Raw genomic sequence first — 10,983 nt, 5'->3', positions numbered from 1 at the left:
AAGTCAACCTTGAAAGTGCAAATGTGAACCTTAAAGGTACAAAAGTATACCGTAAAAGTACTGATGTCCACCTCTATGGTACAAAAGTGTACATTTTAAAAAGGTACCACCACAGACAGATTTTGTACATCTATTTCTGAGAGTGTGGGTTTCCCCAATATTGCAAAGACATGAAGTACAAGTGAATTGGTTAGTGTACAGTTGAAGTCAGAATTAGCCCCCCTTTGAATTTGTTTTCTTTTTTAATTTTTCCCAAATGATGTTTAACAGAGCAAATAAATTGGTCCCACTTTATATTAAGTGTCCTTAACTACTATGTACTTACATCAAAAAAATAAATACAATGTACTTACTGTGTTTATAATGCGTTATAATGTGTTTATAATTTGAGAACACTTGTGGTGCTCTTGAGTTGGGATAGTGGTTGGGTTATGGACAGGTTTGGTGGCATGGGTAGGTTTAAGGGTGGGTTAAGGTGTAAGGGATGGTCAACAGTGTATTTACAAATGTAATTACAAAAGTTAATTACAGATGTAATTACATACATGTATTTAATCAAGCATAAGTACACCGTAAATACATGTATTTACACAATAAGTACATTGTAACAAACTATTAGTTCCTGTGTAAGTACGTATTGGTTAAGGCCACAAAATAAAGTGGGACCAATAAATTTTTCACAGTATGTCTGATAATATTTTTTCTTCTGGAGAAAGTCTTTTTTGTTTTATTTGACTAGAATAAAAACAGTTTTTAATTTTTTAAACACCATTTTAAGGTCAAAATTATTAGCCCCTTTAAGCATTTTTTTTTTTCCGATAGTCTACAGAACAAACCATCATTATACAATGACTTGCCTAATTACCCTAACCTGCCTAGTTAACCTAATTAACTTAGGTAAGCCTTTAAATGTCACTTTAAGCTGTATAGAAGTATCTTGGAAAATATCTAGTAAAATATTATTTACTGTCATCATGACAAAGATTAAATAAATCAGTTATTAGAAATTAGTTATTAAAACTGTTTAGAAATGTGTTGAAAACATTTTCTCTTCGTTAAAAATAAACGGGGGGGGGGGGGGGGGGGCTTATAATTCAGGGGGGCTAATAATTCTAACTTTAACTGTATATCTGTTAAAACACTGCTGCGAAGAGATTTGCTTTAGATTTTTGAGATTAGTCAGGGTCTGCTGAATGAAATGTGTTCATTCCAGTGTGTTTCTGTTTAGGATTCAGTGAACAAATGTGGGAGAATAATGACACTTCGTTGCATCTAGTTTATTAGCAATTGTTTATAATTTAACAGAAGTTACACTAATAATTCACACAAAGCATCATGGATATAATCCTCTACAAGAGCTTTATTTCTAAAGGTATGGCTGCCTCATTTGACTCCAGCTGGATGTCACACACACACTGACAAACACACAGTCTCTGTTGGTTACATAATGCTTATGTCTGCACCTGGACATGTTGTGGCATCTTTTCCCGAAGGTGTGTCGTTGTGGTTTAAATGTAGTTAGTCACACACGCACAAATGCACGCACGCACGATGACATTGGGTCTTCATGTTTTATTGGCTCCTAGCATATATATTCATTTTTAGACTGTATTCAGCCCCCTACCCCAAACTAGTAAATCCGGCCCTCCAAAAGGGTGGGTTATTTTCTAAATAATTGTTTCTGTCTGATTTATGAGTCATTTTCCTCTTGCAGACAAATAAATAAATTTTCCACAATGATTCCACAAGGGATAGCATGATCACATCACAGCAAGAAGGTCGCTGATTTGAGCTTCAGCTAGGTCAGTTGGCATTTCTTTGAGGAGATTGCATTTAGAGTTGGATGTTTCCCAGTGATGGGTTGCAGCTGGAAGGGCATCAGCTGTGTAAAACATAGGCTGGATAAGTTGGGGGTTCATTCTGCTGTGATGACCCCAGATTAATAAAGGGACTGAGCTGAAAAGAAAAGGAATGAATGAAAATTCGAGAAGGTATTGCTATATCTGTGGGGGCGTTTGGTCAAAGAAATGAACAAAGAAATGAGTTTTTATAAATTTAGAATATTAATATTATCAGAGTTATAGTCAATTAAATTTAAAGCTACAATTTATTTGGAATAAAACAAATGTTTATTAAAAAAAAGGATTTTTTTGATTGATTATAAAAACCATAACAACAATAAATATAATAAAAAAATAAAAAAATAAAAAAATAAAAATAAAATAATTAAATGAAATACATGATTTATACAATTATATTAATGTCATTAAGAATTATTCATTCATTTATTTTCTTGTCGGCTTAGTCCCTTTATTAATCCGGGGTCGCCACAGAGGAATGAACCACCAACTTATCCAGAAAGTTGTTACGCAGTGGATGCCCTTCCAGCCGCAACCCATCTCTGGGAAAATTAAGAATTAATTTGATTATATTAATATAAAATTGCTTAAATTAATTTGGTATTCGAAAATGAATATATTTATTATTAAATATGACATAAAATACTCTGCTTCATATACTTCAGCTCATCCCATGAACATGACGTCTTCAGGAGTCCCGTAGGATGTAATGAAGACCACAATACGTATTGTGGTGCATATGTGCCCTCTAGCGGTGAAAAGTGTTTATTGTGAGGGATAGACCAACCAATGCCGAGCTAGCGTGTTTCCCATTACTGATAAATTTCCGGTGACCTGATATTGTGTTTTTTCCATTTTATACGGTTCCTTTTACAGCATCGATGTTGTAATATCATTCAAATAAAATCACTTAAACAGACTTTGCCATTCATTTAGTTGCTCAAGCGTAAAACGAGACAAAAAGCAGTTTACTCGCACTCGCCCTTCAGAATTGGCAGGCTAGCGCAGAAGCTTATTGAAAACACAGGGGGTAAAATAAATGCTCATATTATAAAGACATGGCCGGGGAAATGTAATTTAATGGCGTGCTTCTTATACAATCTGAGACCCAATTTATATTGGATATCACTCAGCCAGTGGAAATCACTGATTTTTAAAGAAAACAGACCTTAAACGAGCTGATTTTGTATCGCCGATTAACCAAGGTTACTGGCAAATTAAAAGTCCTATTAGCATGCTTTGGTATTTACCCTTTTCTGTCACCATTAACTGATATTTGGTTGGTCCAACCCGGTTTGTCTTTCTTCCTTTTGTAAAAAAGAAAATAAGATATCTTATTTTGTCTTTAACTAAAGAAATAATCTAATAAACATTTGGAATATTGGCCTATTTCACAAAATGGTAATCGAGACCAGAAGTAGGGAAAACTTTGTTCTGGTAGAAGTAAAAAGTGCAATGGCAGAGACTAAGAGCAGAGGTTGTGACTTTTTTTTCAGCAAAGAGCCTCTTTTTTTTCTTTTCCCTGCTGAAAAATCCAGCTTAAACCAGTCTAGGCTGGTTGGCTGGTTTTAGCTGGTTGACCAGGCTGGTTTTAGAGGGGTTTTGGCCACTTCCAGGCTGGTTTCCAGCCATTTCCAGCCTGGTCTTAGCTGGTCAGACTGGAAAATGACCAGCCAAATCCAGCTAAAACCAGCTTGACCAGCCTGGTTTAAGCTGGATATCGCTGGTTTTGGCTGGACTGCCAGCTTGGCTAGGCTGGTCAAGCTGGTTTTAGCTGGTCATCTCGCAGCCTGACCAGCTAAGACCAGGCTGGAAATGGCTGGAAACCAGCCTGCAAGTGGTCAAAACCCCTCTAAAACCAGCCTGATCAACCAGCTAAAACCAGCCAACCAGCCTAGGCTGGTTTAAGCTGGATTTTTCAGCAGGGTTTTTATCAAATGCATTTTTTAAAGAGCCATTTGGGGTGTGTATATATAACAAAACCTTTATTTATGTCCATGCACAACTTAAAAATAAACAAATATGACGAATCACAACGTATGAAGAAAGGACAACTTATGTGCGTGAGGTTAACATGGAAATGTAAGTTGCTTGCCCTTTATTGGTGTCATTATTTAAATTCCACCTCATATGTGTATTGGTTGAAACGTGCTGTGATGACCCCTGATGAAAGCCGAAGGATAGTGAGTGAGTAGTTTACAACGAAGGGGTTCACAAGCTACTTTGATTCATCAACACAGTATCACTGATGATTTGTAACCATTCACATTAAACCCAGGGTAGAGTGGCTGAGTGAAGGTGGTCTGGACTTTGTGGATAAGAGTCATTGTGTTAGAGACGCTGTAGAAGGACAGAATTCCTGCACTGTGATCCACATACACCCCTACTCTACTGCTGATGGATTGTACTGGGAGAACAGTTTTTAGGTCATTGTGAATGAATGAATAATCACCGGGATAGCAGAACAAACACCAGGACTGATCATTACCTCCAAATATACAGTCTTTACCTTGTCCCTTCCTTCTGATGCCCTTATATGACACTGATATACACACGCCATATCCACTCCACTTAATCTCCCAGTAACACCGTCCACTTACACTCTCTCTACACAACACCTGGCACAACTGATCAAATCTGTCTGGATGATCAGGATACGGCTGTGGTGTGTTAGTGTAGGTAATCATGTTGCTTGACAGGCAGAGGTATTTATTCACTGTGTTCAGATCCAGAGTGAATCGAGAATAATCTGATGGAGTGAAAATACACAGAAATCAGCAAATATCAATGTGTTTCATCTTCTATGAAATTCCCACTGCAGTTAAGAGTTAAAAGATTTTATAATGAAAAACGAATGTAATCTTTTGCATAAACGTTTCAAGAGTTCACACTTAGCTGATGATTGATTATAAAGCTTATTTGGCAGGCTTATTTTTTTTTAAATCCTGAAGTTCACGGTTTTGCATGGCCAAAAGTCTTTATATAAATTATCATTCATAAGCTAAATTATTAAACTCTTATGTCATGATTTTCTTTACATGAAGATCATAAAGACACTTACATTTTAGGAAGTCTCTCGTGGTCTTGGGAACAATGTTGGCGAATGTGTCTTTGAAAGGGTCATTCAATATGGGTGTCCCTAAGAAATACAGACATAAAATTACTATAACATTTTAAAGTGTTATATATAACTTTCATTATTCATTCTTTTTCATTTCAGCTCAGTCCCTTTATTATTCAGGGGTCGCCACAGCGAAATGAACCGCCAAATTATCCACCATATGTTTTATGCAGTGGATGCCCTTCCAGCCACAACCCATTCCAAATTCCATTTTCCATGAAGTTTGAACCCACAACAAAACTACAAACAATTTTTTTACACCACTACTGGAACACACATGCACATGACAGCACCACCCCATGACACACACAAACACACAATCAGAATCTGCCACTTAAACTTAAAAGTTTGAAAATGAGTGTGGCCCTCAGATAAAAACATGAAACATGAAATGATCCACATTGATGAGGGAAAACTTAGACATTACCAGGATTTGTGATGAAGATTAGGTTGTCTCTTAATGAAAAATAGATTTGAGGATTTAAGTTTAGCCTTATTATAGTGGTTTAGTAACATTTCTTGCAAAATTTGTTTCTAAAAAGCAGATTCATCTCTAGGATTTTACCTTTGTCAGAGGTCTTCCTGATCTCCTCTTTGCAGAAATCCTCCAGTTTGACTTTCAGCTGTTGAACAGATTCTTTCAAGTCATCAAAAGACAAGAGAGGATTGAAGGAAACATCTGTAGACTCAGGAGGAGCTGAGAGAGACTGGAAACTCTACAGAAAACAGAAATTCAACTCATCACATCCACACTGCACACACTCAGAAATCCTGTCGACTGCTGATTCTGATCTCATGAACTGTTTCTCTGTGCGTCTCCTGTCATTGCAGGATCAAGTCCACTAAGATGCTCTAGATCAGTGTTTCTCAACTGGTGGCTCGTGACCCAAAAGTGGGTCGCGGGAACATTTTCAGTGGGTCGCGGAGCGTGTGGTCAAAAAAAAAAAAAAAAAAACAAAAGTAAAATTTGTTACTTATTTTGCTTATACCGGACTTTTATTTTGAAATGCGTGCGCTACAACCCTACCATTTGACATGTGAAATTTCATTTAATTATTGCAACAAATACGTCGAAGCGCAAGTACGACCTTGAATATGTAAAGTATGGATTTATATATTGACGACAAAAAAGACTTAAAGCCTCAGTGTGTCATATGTAGAGAGGTGCTCTCATAAGAGAGCATGAAACCTTCTAAATTTAAACAACATTTAGAAACCAGACAACATGTTTTATTAACAGTTTATTATTAACAGTATTTCTATTTGTCATTTTTACTTTGTAATACTTCTATAATTTGATCGATTTTGTTAAATGACAGCAATAAAATAGTGTTTATTTGTAAAGGCTGATTTATACTTCTGCGTCAAACGCCGGCGTATGCTACGGCTCTGACGCATAGCCCTTCGCCGTGGCCGTCGGCGTCGCTGACGTGCACCTCTTAAAAAATGTAACTACACGACGCAGCAACGCGTAGCGCAAGCTCTGTGATTGGTCGGCTTGGTAGCGCTGACAAGTCTGGGCGGGACCGAGAGCCGCGCGAATGGTGCGAGCCTGATGGAGCGATTGTTTACAAGTGTGGAGTCCCGTGAAGGAGCTCCGGATGGAAAGTTTTGTTTTGTGTTTACCTCATAGCTAAAGTTGTTGCACGTCCGCCGGTTCATGCCTCAAAATGAGCAAGGTTGAGCTACTGGTACATCCCGGAAGTGTTCAGGAAAAGCAAAACGGCAGAGAAGAAACTCGACACAGAGGAACATTAACACCTCACTGCCAACTAGCGTTTCGGAAGTGTTAATGCAGAACGACAGAGACAGCGCGCAGAAGTATAAATGCACAGCTACGCGCGTTGCATGCGACTTGGGTTACGCCGGTCACTTGACGCAGAAATATAAACCAGGCTTAAGTCTTGGTGAATTTCTCATGATGTATCTGTCACTACTTGTTTATGTTAACAAACAAATACAAATTAAGTATAATTCCTAAAATTGTATTATAGTTCCTAAAAATTTGGGTCACGGCTTGATGACCATGTAAAAATGTGGGTCCCATGGCCAAACCAGTTGAGAACCCCTGCTCTAGATCTCTGTTACCTGCAGGAAATGGATGTGATCCTGTGTGTGTGAAAGCTGCTCCAGCTCAGCACCTCTCCTCCTCAGATGATCAATCTCCTTCTCTAGTCGCTTCATAAGTCCTTCAGCTTCACTCACTGCAGTCTTCTGCTGATCTCTGATCATCTGTGTGAGCTCAGAGCGTCTTCTCTCAATTAAGCGGATGATCTCAGTAAAGATCCTGTCAGTGTCCTCCACTGCTGTCTGTGCACAGCGCTGTCGATCACAATCACACAGCCTGTGAGACACAGTGAGCTTCAGTGAGACTCAAGCTCTTTGTCTCCAGACTCACCTTCTGAGACTCCACAGCCTCTCTCAGCTGCTGAAGATCCTTCTGTCTCTGCTGAACTCTCTGCTGGAGCTTCATCTGTGTCTCCTTCAGCTCTTTCTGGAGGACAAACCAACATCAGCAAGCAACTGTCACATGTCCAGTATTTACTTAACCAGTGTGGATTGGTTAATTATATTATCAGCCCCTACGTTATAGTGGTACTTCAATAAAATAATTAGTGGCACATTAGATGACTGTGTGAAATCTACATTGAACCCATTTTACTGTATACTTTCTTTTTCTAATAACAATTTGCCTGTATATTAGGGATTACTAAACTTGTTCATAGAGGTACAAGCGTACACACACAAGCGTACCGTGCCAAAACCCAAGTGAACTGCACTCAGGCACACCTCTACCAACTGGGCCAAGGCCAGCCAAATGAACCGTGCCTGAGTCTGATTCAGAGCACTCGCACTTTTCAAACTATCCGGAAAACAGGCCTGGGCACAGTTAGGAGAACATAGTGTGAGTACGGCCTAAGACTACTATCCAAATATCGGTAAAAGACTACAATCCAAATATCGATATAGGACAACTATCCAAGTATTGGTATAAGACTACTATCCAAGTATCGGTATAAGACTACAATCCAAATATCGGTATAAGACTACTATCCAAATATCGGTATAAAACTACTATCCAAATATCGGTATAAGACTACTATCCAAATATCGGTATAAAACTACTATCCAAATATCGGTATAAGACTACTATCCAAATATCGGTATAAGACTACTATCCAAATATCGGTATAAGACTACTATCCAAATATCGGTATAAGACTACAATCTAAATATCGGTATAAAACTACTATCCAAATATCGGTATAAGACTACTATCCAAATATCGGTATAAGACTACTATCCAAATATCGGTATAAAACTACTATCCAAATATCGGTATAAGACTACTATCCAAATATGGGTATAAGACTACAATCCAAATATCGGTATAAGACTACTATCTAAATATCGGTATAAGACTACTATCCAAATATGGGTATAAGACTACAATCCAAATATCGGTATAAGACTACTATCTAAATATCGGTATAAGACTACTATCCAAATATCGGTATAAGACTACTATCCAAATATCGGTATAAGACTACTATCCAAATACCAAATATTATATATTGCAATAAAGTTTATGACCGTCAAAAGTGGCTGATCTGTTTGGGGAAATATTTGACTGTGTGTCACTGCATATCAAACCACTTAAATTATATAACTAAAGCAATCTCCACTGTGCTGAGAGTGAGCGCTTACTGAAGACCGCATCATCGATGAGGCAAACGTGCCCAGGCCCGAATGTAATGTGAGGGCGGGCCATCGGGGAAGATATTTCCCGATATTTAGATAGTAGTCTTATGCCGATATTTGGATAGTAGTGTCATACTGATATGTAGATAGTAGTCTTAGGCCGTACTCACACTAGGTACAGTTGCCTCGAGTTATATCGTTTCAGTCGTTTATTATGCTGTGATATGCAGTCAAATATTTCGCCAAACAGTCCTTAGGGATGCGGGGACACGTAGTCTGATATTTCGCCGAACAGATCCGCCACTTTTGGCGCTCATAATTATAATGCTCTCGTGCTGCAGGAATGAGGAGGTCGGCTGAAGGCGCGCAGCTGTCATGCAGTGAGAGGTTTGCGTCTTTAACAAGCTATGGCAGTTTGCGTTCACTGAACAGTAAGAATGATTAATAAATCCATATGAAACAGTCCCTTAAAGTCACGTCTCGCTTTCAGTTTCGGGCTTTGGCACGTTTTGCACTCACACACAAGTGTACCGCGCCAAAGCCCAAGTGAACCGCGCTCAGGCCCACCTCTTGCAACCGGGCCAGGGCCAGCCAAGTGAACCGTGCTTGAGCCGCACTCACACTTCTCAAACGATCCGGGAAACGGGCCTGGGCACGGTACGGATGGCATAGTGTGAGTAGGCCCTTATACTGATATTTGGAGAGTAGTCTTATACTGATATTTGGATAGTAGTCTTACACTGATATTTGGATAGTAGTCTTATACTATATATATATATATATATATATATATATATATATATATATATATATATATATATATATATATATATATAATCATTCAGCTTCATAAACTTTTGTCAATGAAATAAATGAGTTGTATGCTGAATTGTACACCTGTCACACTTTAAAATGTGATATTAATTTGGTTAAGAGCTTATTAAAAAATAAAAATATTTGTACTGTATGTGTGTGTATGTGCATGTCTCATGAATTTGTTAATTATATTTGCTAATTATAATATATTACAAATGTAATATAATTAAACAAAGTATTTTCCATTTTTTGATTGAAGTTGGCATTTAAGTCATATAATTCATCTCAGGCATTTGTTGTTTTAAATATAAAACATTTACAATAATGACACTGCACTTTCATGCATATAAAAACAGACATTATATAATACACTGCACACTTCAGTTACATGCAACTATTTTTACTTAAGTAACATTATGTTCTTTTAGGAGAATGAAATATTTATACCTACCACTGATGACACTAAATCTAGTTTTTATTTCACCACTAATTTATTTCATTTATTTATTTTTTTACATTCAATAGATAAAGAAAGTCATAATATTATTGAAATGCATGACGATGTGTGAATGATGACAAAATGTTTATTTTGGGGTGAACATTCGCATCAAGTTCATACCTGTTTCTCTGTCCTCTGTGCTGCTGTTGACATAGTTTCGTGGTTTTTATGTTCATACTCTTTACACATCAGACATATGCACATTTGATCAGTGATACAGTACATTTCTAGCTCTTTCTCATGTTTCCGGCAGATCATGTCCTGCAGTCGTTCAGTGGCATCAATCACTTTGTGTGGCTTACGAGAGTGAAACTCCTCATGACGATCAAAATGAGTTCGACAGTAAGATTCCTGACACACCAGACAGGACTTGATTGCTTTGTATTTAATTCCAGTACAGACGTCACACTGCACATCTCCAGCTCCAGCGTAACAGTCAGCAGGAGGTTTAGTCTTTAGTTTCTCCACCATTTCAGCGAGAATGGTGTTTTTAGCTAAAGCAGGTCTCGGATTGAAGGCTTCCCTGCACTGAGAGCAGCTGTAGACTCTCTTGTCATCCTCCTGATCCCAGCAGCCTGTAATGCAGGTCTTACAGTAACTGTGTCCACAGGGAATGGTCACCGGGTCCTTCAGAAGATCCAGACACACTGGACACATGAACTCCTCCAGCGAAAATCTAACTTCTGCCATTTTACTGAATACAGCAGTCGATTCATTTTCGGTTTCACTTTCCCAGTTTTTTTTTTTTTTTTTTAACTTTCAACAAGAAGACAAAATTATACATAAAAAAGTATAAATCCTATAACAACAACAACAACAAAAAAGACAACAGAACAAAACAAAAAGATAAGCAAAAGATACCCCCTACCAGGGGTAAAATTAATTGCAAAAATCACTTTGAATCTATCTTAAACCAAGGTCACAGTGAGGTATAAAAGGTCACATATACAATACAGTCCGCTGGGTATTACAGAAAAGTGACAATG

The 10,983-nt window shown here is 37.8% G+C and overlaps 1 protein-coding gene across 1 annotated transcript; it reads right to left on the bottom strand.

Annotated features, from left to right (window-relative positions):
* Window positions 1-3,824: 3,824 nt before the first annotated feature.
* Window positions 3,825-10,803, bottom strand: ftr57 (finTRIM family, member 57). The gene is made up of 6 exons (XM_005161933.6): window positions 10,118-10,803; window positions 7,379-7,474; window positions 7,069-7,302; window positions 5,546-5,696; window positions 4,921-4,998; window positions 3,825-4,608 (listed from the first exon to the last, which is right to left on the bottom strand). Exons 1-6 carry the CDS (start codon window positions 10,685-10,687, stop codon window positions 4,091-4,093), a joined length of 1,647 nt encoding a protein of 548 aa, XP_005161990.2. The 5' UTR covers window positions 10,688-10,803; the 3' UTR covers window positions 3,825-4,090.
* Between the last annotated feature and the right edge of the window lie 180 nt (window positions 10,804-10,983).

Source organism: Danio rerio, chromosome 23 (genome assembly GCF_049306965.1).
Source record: "Danio rerio strain Tuebingen ecotype United States chromosome 23, GRCz12tu, whole genome shotgun sequence".
NCBI classification, from domain to species: Eukaryota; Metazoa; Chordata; class Actinopteri; order Cypriniformes; family Danionidae; genus Danio; species Danio rerio.
The sequence above is the reverse complement of the archived record's forward strand: the minus strand, read 5'-3'. Positions and strand labels throughout refer to the sequence as shown.

Coding starts and splice junctions, on each gene's coding strand:
- ftr57 (XM_005161933.6), bottom strand. CDS start 10,687: ATGGCAGAAGTTAGATTTTCGCTGGAGGAGTTCATGTGTCCAGTGTGT. Junction 7,303..7,378: donor AGGCTGTGGAGTCTCAGAAG/GTGAGTCTGGAG, acceptor TGTGATCGACAG/CGCTGTGCACAGACAGCAGT. Junction 5,697..7,068: donor ATCACATCCATTTCCTGCAG/GTAACAGAGATC, acceptor TGTTTTCTGTAG/AGTTTCCAGTCTCTCTCAGC.